The 16,016-nt window shown below is 39.7% G+C and overlaps 1 protein-coding gene across 3 annotated transcripts in view; it reads right to left on the bottom strand.

Moving 5' to 3' along the window:
* GRIK2 (glutamate ionotropic receptor kainate type subunit 2) overlaps positions 1-16,016 on the bottom strand; it is a 1,356,701-nt gene that overhangs the window by 641,569 nt on the left and 699,116 nt on the right. For all 3 annotated transcript variants that reach the window (XM_073627000.1, XM_073626997.1, XM_073626998.1), the window contains 2 exons: positions 7,587-7,768; positions 504-557 (listed from right to left, as the gene is read on the bottom strand). In XM_073627000.1, the coding sequence (XP_073483101.1) occupies positions 504-557; positions 7,587-7,768 (236 nt within the window). The remainder of the gene's footprint in view (positions 1-503; positions 558-7,586; positions 7,769-16,016) is intronic.

Genomic DNA, 16,016 nt, shown 5'->3' with positions numbered 1-16,016 from the left:
TTATTTTGCATTTAAAAAGAAAAAAGTGTGGGCATTGCCTATAGTAACATTATTTTTTTTATTTACTACGGCTTGCAGAAGATAGAAAGGGAAAAAAAAATCCCAATGTAAGTTTAGCACCTATCCTAAGTTTAGGTATAGCATCCATCACATGCTTTGAATAGAACCTATTTAGCTAAAGTGAAACGCTGTGAATCTTCTTCTTGGTGTGCCTAATAGAGGCAGACAGAACTTCTTTTGGGGTAAAGATGAAAAATATTTTTCTACTAATGCTAACAAGAAAGTCTATCTTTAGTTAGAACTAGATTTCCCAGCTGGGCAAGGAATTTATTTCTAGCTGTGCATCAATGAAAGTTATATATCTATTTTAGACTTTTTAAAGAAATGTGCTACAGACAGAATTTAAAAATATTTGTGTATGTGTGATTGCACTTGGACGTATAATAATGTGAAGGAGAAAAAACTTGAATGACTGAGTAAACGATCATATTTGTATTACTTACCAGGGTGGTAAATATATAATGATAGTATTCTGTCATCATTCCCATTGCTAATGCCTAGAAGATAAATAATAAAATGCATCAACCAACAAATCACATTGTTATGTTTACTTTTTACTAAACTACTGTATATCAACAAATAATAATCAGATAAGTCAGCCAAAGTCAATAGATTGTAGAAATTATTGGAAAAATGATGTATCCAAAATATTTCATTCTAAAAACACCAGCTCAGAAATACTACTACAATGAAAAAGCCCTGAGAGAAAAACTTAATTGAGATGATTTTTTTAGGAGTAAAAATTTTATGCGCTTTAATTCATTATTCGGTAACACATCACCTAAAGCCTAATTACATGCCAACAACTGCCAACAATGGCATACACATCGATACTCTATAATAATGGAACTATTATCTATGGCCTTGTTTGTATGGGTGTACTTATGAGTAGACCTCTGTGAAGGCCGTGTTTTGTCTCCATGGGATGCAGAGGGGTATTGTGCATCCATGTGCAGACAGCCCCATTGGGACACAGAGGCTGCATGGACACAGTCATTGCTCCAAATTTGACATCAGTGTGGGTGCAGATGCATGTACCTGAACGCACACTGTCTGCATTCAGAGACATGCACCCACACAGTTATCAAAATTGAGGCAGAGGCTGTGCCAATGCAGCCACTGCATCACAATTTACATGAATAGCACTGCCTGCACGTGGATGCACAGAACACCTGTACATCCTATACAGGCAAAACACGGCCCTCATATAGGTATACACTTAAGTACGCCTGTGTGGATGTGGCCTAAGTAGGCCCATGTGAATAAGTGAGGTATAATTAACCTTGGTAGTGCTCAAATATTTGAGCATCAGTCATACACCAACCTAACCTCCCTCACCAGTTCAAGTAAAAAGATGAAACAGTTATTGTCATTATAAAATATAATTGCAGATGCTGAGTTTTTTTCCTGCTTCATAACCATTAGCTATAAAACGAGGAGTGTCTATACTTGAAAGCAAACGCTAAAATCACTATGTGTGTAATTGCAATTTACAGGCATGTTGGCATCATAAAAGTTTGTAGTTACATAAAGGGTTGGAGTTTTCCAAAAATTGTATTGAGCTATGTTCTTTGGTCAATGGAGTTACCCTTTAATGCCTTTAATACAAACCAAAGAAACAAAACAATCTGCAATTTAAAACACTACTAGCTAAATGAACATGGACTGGCATCGCTTAAAGGGGTTTTCTAGTTTTATAATTATAGAAGAATAATAAACACATAACTATTTCTTTAAGCTAAAATGAACAAGTTAGCATCTGTAAAAGTAAGAAAATATCAGCAAGACCCATAGGAATGTAAAATAAAAATATTTCTGCCACTAACAACTTCTTTTAGCTGACAATAAAATTAAATGAAAGGTTGCTCACTGCTAGACTCTGCAATATTAATAACTTTATAAATAATGCATACTGGAATGCTTTAAGCAATACAGTTTCACAATAGCCTGAGTATTTTTTGTAAGTAAATAGTTTTAGATATTTACAACATTCCAGGGGATTTTAAGTACTGCAATAGTGTAAATATGAATTTAGAGTGTATGGCATTTCAAGACTTACATTAAATCATAACATCTTTGCTAAATATTACAGATCAATAAATAAACATAAAATAGTCTTACAAGCAATTAAAATGTGTGCATAATATATCAGCTTGTGGTAAACGGGGATCTTTCAGATTTAACAAGGTATATTTTAACATCTCAGTTTCTGAATTTGATTTGGTGTTGACAAATATATGCTCTGATTTGCCCTAGGCTCTGGGCTTATTTGGATTTAATAGTCTGCAACAATGTTGGACTTTCTTATACGCATAAACAAAAACAAGCTTAACTTTATTGTTTGTCAAAAGGAAATGTGTTTTAGCATGTGTTGCTATTATAGGACTGGGCTCACCCATTAGTTCCAAAGTCAGTGGGTCTGATTTACTAAAGTAAAATAACCAGAACAGGAACAAATTGTTATTATACATGTGCATCAAAAGTTTGCATGTCCATGAACATAGATATAGCCATCCCTGAGCATATCACAATGTTCACTCTCCTACGATGTGCGGTAAGTCCCAACGTGTTATCAGACTCTTATCTTGACATGTTAGTATAATGCAGTGATTCTCAACCCTGTCCTCAAGTACCCCCCAAAAGGCCATGTTTTGGGAATTTCTCTTAGATAAAATTGCTGTCCAAAATACCAAGCCATTGACTCTGATTTAAAGCGCCTGTGAAAGATAAAGGAAAACCTGCAAACATGGCCTGTTGGGGGTACTTGAGGACAGGGTTGAGAACCACTGGTATAATGCACACCTCGCTGCCTTCCAAAGACTGGGGAAGTGTCAGGATGCGCATACCAGCAGGGAGAGCCGCCTCCCTACAAGAGCTTTGAGACGCAGAAATACACGCATTCCTGTTGCCCATAGGAATCGGGCCTTGGCGCATAGAAGTGCGCATGCACAAACTGGCGCGCAAACAGAAGCCATCGCACACCCATGTGCACGTTGATGCTCGCGCGCACACATGAGCGACGCTGGCGCCAGTGAGTCTATTTAGGCACAGCCAGTACCCAGCCCCAGTGCTGCTTCATCTTCAGCTCTGTGCATCCTGTTTCCTGAGAACCTGTATCTTGATCCCTGTTATCTATCCGGCTTGTCTTGACCATCCCTTGATCTCCACCTGCACCGACCCCAGCTTGTCCTGTGACCATCCTCTTGCCTTCTCCTTGGCTCCTGTTTGCTGATCCGGCTTTTTGACCTCAGCTTGCCTCCGGACTACGAACCTGCCTGCACCCCGCATCCAATTGTCCTAGCCGTGTATGACCCAGCCTGCCTGACCTTGCGTATTCTTTACTGCCATCCGCACCAGCTTCCTGCTTGTCGGTCTTCCTGCTGAAGTCTGCCTCTGTCTTCTCCAGCCCTTCAAGGACTGTCATCTAGCTTCCAGCTAAAGACTCTTGGCACTCGTGTGACTCTGTACCTTGGCGCCTTCTGTTCCCACTATCAGAAGTCCCAAGTCAGAGGTGTAAGGGAGGCCTTGCTGGTCCATTCAGGCTCTTCTACCAGGTACGTGATAGGAAGTCCAAATGAGCTGAAAGCAGAGAAGAACACAGAGGAAATGTAGGCCTAGCACATTATCCTCAATACATGTTTTTATTGAATAAATTAGAGGTGAACATATTCACAAATCGGTACTTGTGTCATAGCATTATAGCATTATCATAAAATCATCCTCTTAAGTCCATATGCGAAAGTCCACAACACTTGTAGTCACTTCGACTTAAGCAGAAGATTTTATGATAATGCTATGACACAAGTACTGGTTTGTGAGTCTATTCACCTCAATTTTATTCAATAAAAACATGTATTGAGGATAATGTACTAGGCCTACGTGACCTCTGTGTTTTTCTATGCTTTCAGTTCATAGCAATCATTAAACCAATTTAACTGGTTACACATTGATGATTACTGGATAAGATATTGTTTTAGTTTGCCATGCACATTGAACAGCCAAATAATACTACTTTTTTGTGGAATGTGCACATCAACATTCTTCTGAAAATAAATAATATTTAGAAAAATTTGGCTCAAAAATCAACAAAATCTGCATTTGCCAATCAAAATGGTGTGTCATAAGGAAAAGGGATATATGTGGTTATCTCTGAAATCTCTTCCAAGTGCCAGCATTTGAAATCCCATGAGCCAGCTAGTGTTAACATTTCTGCTCATGAACACAATGGGATTGATTTAATAAAGGCAAATAGACACTGCACTTTGCAAAGTGCAGTTCCTCCAGAGCTTAGTAAAAAAAAGCAGCAGCTCTGCTGACTTCCATCATAAAATCATGTGCAAGCAAAAATGCTGTTTTTTTATTCTTCCTTGCTAAATACCCAATGTGATTGGGTATTCTTAGCAAAGTGAAGCTTTACCTCATTTACTAAGCTCTGGAGCAACTGCACTTGCAGAGTGCAACTGCACTTTGCAAAGTGCACTGCCTATTTGCCTTTAGTAAATCCAACCCAAAGATACCACATGTGCAGTACTTGGTAGTCCTCTACATATTACTCATTTAGACTTTTTTGTTAGGAGTGCGCACTTGAACTGGTTTATTTCCAGATGGAATATACTTTTAAAAAAGGATAACAGTAGCTGGATGGAACCAAAATCATTTCAGAAGCATAACTGGCATACATACAGACTTTAGAACTTACATTCTACAGCTGACAAAACGTTTTAGTAAATTCTGCATATGTAAGCTGTATTGCAGGTACATAGCAAACTCTATAAGTAAACAATTTTTTGTTCATGCACGACTGATGCATTAAAATACATGCAAACCTTTTAGCAAATCAGGTCCATTGTGGTAAAGCTTGTAGTCCTCAGTCACATGGGGTACCAATCTAAACGCCCAGGCAATGGGACATCTTCACCCATGTAGAATGCACAGGTATTCCATGCAGCCTTATGCAGACAGTCTGTTCAAATCAATCACATCCAAGCACATGCCAAAGTGTATATACATGTGGGTCTGATGCACATATCAGAACTCAGTCGGTCCACATTCTGAGCCGCTCATCACATCCACATGGGTGTACAGTTGGGAGTGCACTTGGAGATCCATGAAGTTCTGTGCAACTGTCTGTTTGCCACTGATCTGAACAGGCCTGCATGGGACTGCATGGAACACCTGCGCACCCAGTGCTGGTGAAGACGGCACATGGTTCTAGTGATCGGTAGGCCTGTTCAAAAGAGGCTTATATTTTATGATGTTGATGGCATAAATAGGGTCATTTTACTAAAGAGGATCCTGGCAAGAAGACTTACCAAATTTGCAAAGTTTGAATGTAGCAGGTGGACATATGTGTGAAATCAGGTAGAGGTTAATTTAAGGGGCCATGATGATAAATCCTAAAACATTTACTCAAAACTGACACAGTGGGGGAAATTTACTAAACCTGGAGCACTCAGAGTCTGGTGCAGTTGTGCATGGTAGCCAATCAGCTTCTAACTTTAGCTTGTTCAATTAGGCTTTGACAATAAAACCTGAAAGCTGATTGGTTTCTATGAAGAGCTGCATCTGATTTTGCACTCTCCAGTATTAACCACTTCAGCCCCGGAAGGATTTACCCCCTTCCTGACCAGAGCACTTTTTGCGATTCGGCACTGCGTCGCTTTAACTGACAATTGCGCGGTCGCGCGACGTGACTCCGAAACAAAATTGACGTCCTTTTTTTCCCACAAATAGAGCTTTCTTTTGGTGGTATTTGATCATCTCTGCAATTTTTATTTTTTGCGCTATAAACAAAATAAGAGCGACAATTTTGAAAAAAACGCATTATTTTTTACATTTTGTTATAATAAATATCCCCAAAAAATATATATAAAAACATTTCTTTCCTCAGTTTAGGCCGATGCGTATTCTTCTACATATTTTTGGTAAAAAAATCACAATAAGCGTTTATTGATTTGTTTGCGCAAAAGTTATAGCGTTTACAAAATAGGGGATAGTTTTATGGCATTTTTATTAATATTTTTTTTTTACTAGTAATGGCGGTGATCAGGGATTTTCATTGTGACTGCGATGTTATGGAGGACATGTCGGACATTTTTGACACATTTTTGGGACCATTGTCATTTATACAGCAATCAGTGCTATAAAAATGCATTGATTCCTGTATAAATGACACTGGTAGTGAAGGGGTTAAATCAGTACTAGGGAGTGTTTTCTAACTGTAGGGGGGAGGGGTTGTGTGTGTCACTACACTGATCTCTGCTCGGATGACAGGGAGCAGAGATCTAGTGACACTGTCACTAGGCAGAACGGGGAGATGCTGTTTACATCAGCATCTCCCCGTTCGTCCTCTCCGTGAGGCGATCGCGGGTATCCCCGCAGTGATCGAGTCCGCGGGACCCACGACCTGACTCACGGAGCTCGCAGCAGGTGCGTGCACACGGCGGCAAATTCAAAGTAACATACGGGTACGTTACTTTGCGCAGCCATGCCATTCTGCCGACGTAAATGTACAGGAGTCAGTTGGGAACCGGTTAAGAAATAACCCCCATTGGGGGATGTACTAAAACTGGTGCCAACAGAGTCTGTTGCAGCTGTGCAGAGTAACCAATCAGCCTCTAGTATTTATTGTCAAAGTTTAATTGAATAAGCTGAAGTTGGACACTAAATGGTTTATTATGCACAGCTGCACCATATTTTGTGTGTACCCGTTTTAATAAATCTCCCCTATTGATTGTGGGTAACTGACTTACTGGCCCTAAGTTTCAAATTACTGTAGTCATAGTTCACATAGGGCTGTGCTCATTGGCTCAGAGCTGTCATAGTTGGGTATAGGAGGCCCTAAATGGGTGAAGCACATTTTTGCTGTAATGCAATACATTTAGGACAATGAAGTTAATAGTCAAATATTTGAAATTTATTTCAAATTGTACATTTTTAACAAGTACAAAAATATAAAACATCCGTAACAGCTCAGTCTGACATATAATTTATTGTCTCGTATGCTAGGCCAAGAGGCTCAACAGTCCCAAAATGCTTTGAACTAAATCTGAAACCCTTTTACCTAAAAAAGACTCAAATCAAAACAAGTTAACTTTGGATGGGAGCTTTGAAAATTAGTGTTAGTGGCTAGAATTGTAAACTCTGTGCTCAATAAATATTAGTAACTTTAACTTTAAAGTTAAAGTTTAAAATATTAGTAACTTTAGTAACTTTTTTAACTTGGTTTATTTTTTATTCAGAAGTTTTGAAGGTACAGCAACATAAAAATAATGTGTTCAACTTACTAAACATGTAAATTAAATTCAGGCAGATAAGTGCAGGATAATTAAATAAGAATACATTTATTTTGAACATTTTTGGGTATTTGAAGTAAACACTGGCTAAGAAAAAAATAAGTAGATTATTCTTTTGGGAACAAATTTATACAAATGTTAGCTGTTCTAAATGAACCTTATTGATGAAGTAGTTTGATTTTTTGTTCAAATGCTTAGATAGCAAACGTAAGCATGATATTCATCTTTTACCTGCTTAAGTATGCCAGCTGCCATGTCGTGACTACAGTCAAAGATAACATGAAATTCTTTGCCTCGCTTCATCTCTTTCAGCAATGGTTTGGCATCCTTTGTGTCCATTGGTAATTGTCGGATTTTAAGTCTTAAGTTGTACCGTGATGGAGCTTTTATTAGCTCTTGTAATCGGATGAGACCTATAAAAGACAATACAACTGTAAGCAAGGTGAAAATCTGCTGGGTAATTTTGCTTTGTGATTTACTCATACAAAACATATAAAACTCAGTCACTTGTACCACTCATATTCATACATGATATTATTTTTTCATTTTTCAGTCAGTCAATCTAATCATATTTTTTTTAATTTGATGCACAACCGCACAACAAAGCATAAAAGCAAAATGTTGCATTTAGAAACATTTTGGTACTAATAATCTAACAAGAAGTACATCTTGGGTTTTAATTAATTAACCACTTCAAGATCAGACTCTTTCACCGGCTTCCTGCCGAGTCCATTTTTCAGTATTCAGCCATTATTCAGTTTTTGTCAATACATTTCCTAATAAATAATCTTTCTTAATACATTTAGGGCCAAAAAAACACAAATCAGTGTATACTATTTAGTCTGTATGAAAGTTATAGAATCTACAAACTATAGTAGGTTTTTTTGAAAATTGATCAATCTTGATGTACAGATGCCTCAATTCTTGAGGGCATAACATGCTAGGACAATACAAATATCTCCAAAATTACTCTTTTTTGGAAAGTAGGCAGTCCAAAGTATTTAGTAAGAATGATGGTGAGTTTTTTTGTTAAGTTGTAATTTTTTGTTACAATTTTTTTGTTACAACTAAGAAATTATTATTTTTTTCACAAGTTATTTCTCACACACAGCATAGGCATACATAGGTATACTTACAATTACACCCCAAAACACATTCTGCTATACCTTGCAAATTTCGGGGTACCATATGTGTAATATAAAGGAGAAGGTGCAGCGCTAAAAAATAATAAATAATATGATATTGTCCCAAATTATGAATAAAATAAGGCCAAATGGAGCCTTCTCCATCAAGAGGAATCAGCAACCCTCTATTAAACGAGATCCACCATGGAAAGATTAGAAAGGGATAGGAACACCATCACCATTACCCAAACAAACTGACCCTTACCTTAAATGAAAAACCAAAACATAGGACACTTCCAATCTCCATGATGGCCAAACACTTAAGTGGTACGCTGGAAAAGTCCTTAACCGAACGTGCGAAAAGGCACACATTGATGCCCAAAACTATAATAAATATGTAAACTGCAACTGGTTCACAGTAAAAAAAAAAAAAAACACTTATCTTTCTTTGTCCTTGTCTCACAGGCAGTATTATTCATAACAGTTGTTTGAACAATAGCCACACACTTAGATTTGGCCTAATCACATTTTTTTATTGTGAAAATACATGTATGCTGATAAAGCTCAGCACCTGTGAGTGCTTATTCAATAAGCATAGCCATGAGTAAGCTGTGCACAGTTATGCCCTGTACACACGATCAAACTTTCCGACATCAAAACCGTGGATTTTTGTTCAAAGGATGTTGGCTCCAACTTGTCTTACATACACACGGTCACACAAATGCTGGACAACAATTACAAACGTAGTGACGTACAAGACATACGTGATCTCTCCATTACGAATGCTAGTTTTACAAGACCGAGCGCTTCCGGCTCGTACTTGATTCCGAGCATGCTTGGACTTTTGTCCGACGGATTTGTGTACACATGATCGGGAAGTCCGACAACAAACATTTGTTGGTGGAAAATTTGAGAACCTGATAGTCAACATTTGTTGGAGGAAAGTCCACCAACAAATGTTCAATGGAGCATACACACGCTGGGACTTTCCGCAAACAAGCTCACATCCAACATTTGTTGTCGGAAAATCCAATCGTGTGTACGGGGCATAAAACTGATTCCTAACAAATCAGACTGCTTTAACTTACAACTGATCCTTGATCTGCTTCTTTCACCGGCCAGCTGTAAACCCAAAAGTGTTCAATGCTGAGTGCTTTCTGGTTCATCCCTCAGAGGGGGATCAGTGAATATAATTTCAAAGATTTTCCACCACCAGCCACTCTGAGCAACTTTTCCAGAAAGTCCAAAGACCTGCAGGAGAGCCCTCTGACCACATAGGGGTTCAGGCAGGGGGTTCCCATAACCCCTTTGCCATATTACCCAATATTTGAGGCACCTTCAACATTATTGACATTGGCCTATATAGTACTCCTAATAATAACCTAATATTGGTGGCCAGTGCCTCGTTATATCTGTTGATAGTCACATCATTAAGCTAAACTTTATTAGTCATGCATGGTGTTCCTCAGGGCTCAATCTTGGATCCCTTACTTTTTAGCATTTACATGTTTCATCTTGGCCAACTGCCTAGATCACACAGGCTCAATTATCACTTCTATGCTGATGACACTCAGATATACATCCACACTAAACTGGATTCTATTTTGGCTGCTTCTCTCCTAGCTAACTGTATTTGTTATATAAGAACTTAGATGGCACATAATTTCCTGTCAATTAAACTGTGACAAGACTGAAGTCATGCTTATTGGCACCCCCCATCAATTGTGTAAGGCCAGTCCTAATAGCTTATATATAGATGGCACTGTACTTGAGCTTCAGTCTAAATTAAAAATCTACGGGTGACATTTGATGCTAGTTTAACCTTTGATCCACATGTACAAAATGTTGTCAGAACATCTTTTGTCAGAACATCTTTTTTTCACTTGAGAAACATTGCTCGGCTGCATCCTATCCTATCATACACTGCTGATCCATACATTTGTATTCTCCCGACTTGACTATTACAATGCTCTACTTGCTGGTATACCTAAATACACTATTAATCGACTTCAACATGTTCAAAATTCTGCAAAAAGAATCCTGACTTGCTACAAGTGATCATATGACCCCTATCCTGGAGTCCTTGCGCTGGCTACCCATCAGGTTTTGCATAGACTTTAAGATCCTCTTGCTCACCTATAAGGCTCTTCTTTGCTTGGCACCCCATTATCTGTCTGTTTTACGTCTTACTCCCCCCTTGTAACCCAGGTTTACTGTGTGTTCCCTTTACTCACCTACACTCAATGGGAGACAGAGCCTTCTCCTGCTATTCTCCAAAACTCTGGAATTCACTTCCAAAGAACATCAGACAGTCATCTTCTCTAAACTTATTCAAATCAAATCTAAAAATGTTTTTCTTTAGACAATCTTTCATTTAAGCCTTTCACTGCCAAGTCCGTACGGCGTACAGACCTACAGAAGTGCCCGCAGTTGGCCAAATCAGTACGGCATACGGACCTCATTTCGCCCTCTCCTATAAGCATATGGTCACTTAAGTGACCATAAGCTTATATCAGAATTGTTCAGCAGACTCTGCAGAACAATTCTATAACTCTGATCAGTGGCTTACAACCCGTTGATAAGAGTTATTAATATGACCATCCCCCCACCCATGCCGTCGCTTCCCTGCCCCCTGCCTCTCCACCCCTGCTGCACCCTTCCATCTAAAACTGGCCCCCATTCTCCTCTCCTATCCCCTTCACCCCCTTCTCCCCCCCGCACTGATTACCCCCCTCCACCTGATCCGACCCCCCTGTAAACCTGCTCCCCGCAGCCACCATCATTAGCCAGCATCCCTCCTCTTCCACTCCCGCCGGCTTCAGGTGCTGAATGGGTACAGATGTGTCCCCCCCACCAGTCAGATCACCCCCCAAATGCCCCCGCATCCCTGATCCATGGGCGCTCCGAGCGGCATCTCTGCTTCCCCTCCCTCTGCCTACAGCTTCTCCCTGCACAGTTCTCCTATGATCTGTAAGGCTGGGGGGCACGGTGGGGGGGGCGGTGGGGGTGAAGTAGGGGCTTGGGTGGGCTTAGTAAACATGTGTTTACTAAACTCCCCCTGTAGAAGAAAGGGCTCATGCAGCGATCACTAGTGATCACTGCTATGTGCCCACTGACACTGAAAGCTGTCAGTGGGCGCGAGTGTTACAATGTATCAGACTGTAATTCTCTGAATGAATGGAATATCTAAACAGATTTTTCATTCATTCAAGTAAAGTAATACAGAGAAAAGGGACTATCTTCAGTCCCTTTATCTGTCTCAAAAAACAGACATGGGCGTCTGCTTAGACCTCTGATATCTCATCAAAGACCCCCCCCAGGGGGGTGGAGGCTGTAAAAAAAAGTGTAAAAAAGAAAAAAACACAAGACCCCCCAGGTCCGCCCGCACTCACCCCTCCACCGTGATGGTCTCCCCCCCACACTCACCCCTCTGCAGTGATGGTCCCCCCCACACTCACCCCTCCATGGATACCTTAGCTTCTCCTCCCAGCCATCCCAATCTGTCCTGATTGGCCAGGGGGAGAAGCCAGAAGATGATAGGGAATATTAATTTGCTATTGTCAAAAATGGGTGGGTTCGGAGTGTAATGCTCTGCTCCCCAAGCCCAACCTTTTTTAGGCCAATTAGAGCCTCAGGCTCTAATCATGTGGCATAAAAAAACTCATACAAACGTATGAGTCCTGTGCCCTGTGGGGCTAATGGACTGGCTGCTCCTGGTAAGACCCCTTTCACGTGGAGTGGACTCTGTCAAGCAGATTCACCTGCTCAGCAGGGGGATCTGTTTGCTGATCCCCGCTGAGCAGGCGGATGACAGGTCTGTGTCCACTCCACTGATGCAGAGCGGGCACGGACACAGCCTGCTGTTCTCTATGGGGCGGTCGGATGGAAACAGACCGCCTGTCCAGTTCAATCAGATACCTTCCAATCCAATCTGTAGATGGATGGGGAATGGAATCCCGAAAAATGAATCCCCATCCATCTGTTTTTAGCAGACTGGATTGGATGCAGGCGGGTATAAATGGACACATGTCAATTTACATCAGCCTCTCCATAGAAAAAAATAGGTGGTCCAATTGGGTCCGCCAGAAAAATGGACATGCAGACCCAATCGGTGTACTTGTGTGAAAGGGGCCTAAGGCCTTGTTCAAACAGGGCAGACACAGCATACCTTTACAGGGATGCACAGGTGTTCCGTGCATCTCTCTGCAGGCAGTCCCATTGATGTCATTTGGGATGTAGCACCTGCACGAACAGAGCCATTGCTCCCAATTTTACATCCATGTAGGTCCGCATGCATGGCACCTGAGCTCACACTGTCTGTGTTCGGGGTCATGTACCCACACCCACATGAATGTCAGATTGAGAACAGCAGCTATGCCTATGCAGCCATTGCATTTCAATTGACATAAATAGGACTGCCTCTTTGGGGATTCACGGAACACCTGTGCATCCCTGTGTGGGTAAACATGGCCCCCATGGACATAGACTTTAGTTTGCTACATGTGAACAATGCTTTAGTACAAATTTAGCAGGGATTTTGTAAGTTACGTTGTGTTTATGTGCAATATTAATGATTTTAGTGTATTTTTAGATGAACATTTGCGTAATTATTGCGGGGCCCAAAAACTCAGTAACACTTTTTTTTATTCTACAGGTCATGTGCTTTCAGAAAATGTCTAGTTTGAGGGGTCTTTTCAAATTCTAAAAGATGTAAGTGAAAAGAATTTTTTGGGTACGTTTGATTTGCACCATTTTGCAAAAAGGCACAATTTAAAATTTACAAATATTTGTTATTTATTATCTCCATACAGATAAAGCTTTTATATTTAGTAGGGATTTAGCAGGAATTTTGTAAAATTAGCTGCTAATATTGGTTTTAGTGTATTTTTTGTGAATATATTGGTTTGATAAACATTTGCGCAAATACTGCGGGGTCTAAAAAATCAGTAGCACCTACTTTTTTATTTCTAGATCTCATATGCTTTTAGAAAATATGGTTTTGGGGGTCTTTCACAAATTCTGAAGGCTGTAAGGGAAAAATGAAAACCTTCAGATTTTTAGAGAAATTTGGATATTTACAATTTTGCGTATGTTCGATTTTCACCATTTTGCAAAAAGGTGCAATGTAAAAGTTACAAATATTTGTTATTTATTAACTCAATACAGGTTAAGCTTTTATATTTAGTAGGAATTTTTTTTAAATTTGCTGTTTATATCTGCTAATAATGGTTTTAGCATATTTTTTGCAAATATATTGGTTTGATAAACATTTGCACAAATACTGCGTGGTCTAAAAAAATCAGTAGCACCTTCTATTTATTGTACTGATTATGTGCTTTCAGAAAATATATGGTTTGAGGGGGTCTTTCACTAATTCTGAAAGCTATAAGTGAAAAATAAAAAAGCAAAGGAAAAATGGCAAAAATGGTCTGGCCACCTGAATGTACAAAATGGAGCATGGGGCCTGGCAGCGAAAGGGTTAATTGTGCCCTTTTCCTTTATGTTATGTTATCCTGTGTATTTCTTGTGTTTTCCTTGTAAAGCTTTGAGAAGCCACCTTTAAAGGTACTATATAAAATACATTTTATTATTACTATTCATAATGCATAAGTTGTCTGTTTGTTTTGGGAAACCTATTAGAACTCATTAGGGGGCACTTGTTAGTCAGGAACTGAAATTAGGTTAAGTAGTGGCTGGCAGAGGAGAGGTGTTGTGTAAATTATATTGTGAATCTGCTGTACAATATCTTTATAGTTAGGAGAGGTGACCTAGGGTGACAGAGATCACAAATGCAGCTGTGGGCAGTGGCATTATTCATTTTACTGCCAGGTGATTCTGTAATACATTAAGGCTAAAATGTAGTCAAAGAAATACATCAAAGTGTAAAGTGGACCTGTATTATGAATTATATTTCTGTTCACCAAAGCAAGCATTCAAAGTTTTTTGAAATACAATGAGCTAAAAGTGTGAAACTGAGTTATTCTGCCTATCAAATTGTAAGCAAAGTTGGCCATTGTTTTCCCTTATGTGAGAATGCTGAGTGAAACATTTCTTCACTTAAAAAAAAAGGAAATTGGCTTCAGGGTCTGAGAGTATCTAATCAATGAATAAAATTGTATTTGCACAAACTAAAAATGTACTTCTCCAAGAAGATTATATTTTGTCTGAAGTGTCTAACTGAAATCATAAAATGATATTCTTGTATAAGTTTAATTAGTTGTTTTCCTATTTTTCTGAAAAATAAATTAGATGATGATTTCCTGACAAACAATTCATAACCAATATCTGCTATTTGTGACTGACAGGATTATCCTATTCAGGAAGAGTATGCAAAACTGTGTACATCATATATGCATTCTGAAACAGCACATTTCATGAACAACATATGATTAAAATTGTATTATGCAGTGGAACCTGATGGTTCATATAGCAAGTATAGGCCAAAGACACAAATGTAGGCCTAATTATGATCCCCCCCAGTTTTTTTCTCTGTGGTTTTGAGTAGGGATGGTCCCGATGTTCGAGTCGAAGGTAAGTTTGACTCGAACATCGGGTGTTTGTTTGATCACAGAAGAACCGAACATATGGGGTTTTCGTGATAATTTTGAGCGCCGCAGAGCATCCCATAATGCACTGTGTGATTGCAGTGCATTGACGGCTGCTGATTGGCCAAAGCATTCACCTGACCTGCATGCTTTGGCCAATCACAGCGCGATCTTCTGTGAGAGCCATGATTGGTCAAAGGTAGGGTGCCTTTGGCCAATCATGGCTCAGGGGGCTAAGTCCATGCCCCACACTATATAAGGCTGCTAACATGACGGCCGTATGTAGTGTGATAACATGGAGATTGAGAGAACTTGAGCTAGATTAGGCAGGTTAGTTAGTGGCATGCAGATGGTTTAATATATATATGTATATATATATATATATATATATATATATATATATATATATATATATATATATATAGTATTACAGTGTAAATTTGCTGACCCCTCAAAACAACTCAACACACAGCCATTAATGTCTAAACCGCTGGCAACAAAAGTGAGTACATCCCTAAGTGAAAATGTCCAAATTGGTCCTAAAGTGTCAATATTTTATGTGACCACCATTATTTTCCAGCACTGCCTTAACCCTCTTGGGCATGGAGTTCACCAGAGCTTCACAGGTTGCCACTGGAGTCCTTTTCTACTCCTCCATGATGACATCACAGAGCTGGTGGATGTTAGAGACCTTGCGCTCCTACACCTTCCGTTTGAGGATGCCCCACAGATGCTCAATAGAGTTTAGGTCTGGAGACACTCTTGGTCAATCCATCACCTTTACCCTCAGCTTCTTTAGCAAGGCAGTGGTCATCTTGGAGGTGTGTTTGGGGTCATTATCATGTTCGAATACTGCCCTGCAGCCCAGTCTCTGAAGGGAGGGGACCATGTTCTGCTTCAGTATGTCACAGTTCATGTTGGCATTCGTTGTTCCCTCAATGAATTGTAGCTCCCCAGTGCTGGCAGCACTCTTGCAGCCCCAGACCATGGCA

This window comes from Aquarana catesbeiana, linkage group LG04 (assembly GCF_042186555.1).
Source record: "Aquarana catesbeiana isolate 2022-GZ linkage group LG04, ASM4218655v1, whole genome shotgun sequence".
NCBI lineage: Eukaryota > Metazoa > Chordata > Amphibia > Anura > Ranidae > Aquarana > Aquarana catesbeiana.
The sequence above is the reverse complement of the archived record's forward strand: the minus strand, read 5'-3'. Positions and strand labels throughout refer to the sequence as shown.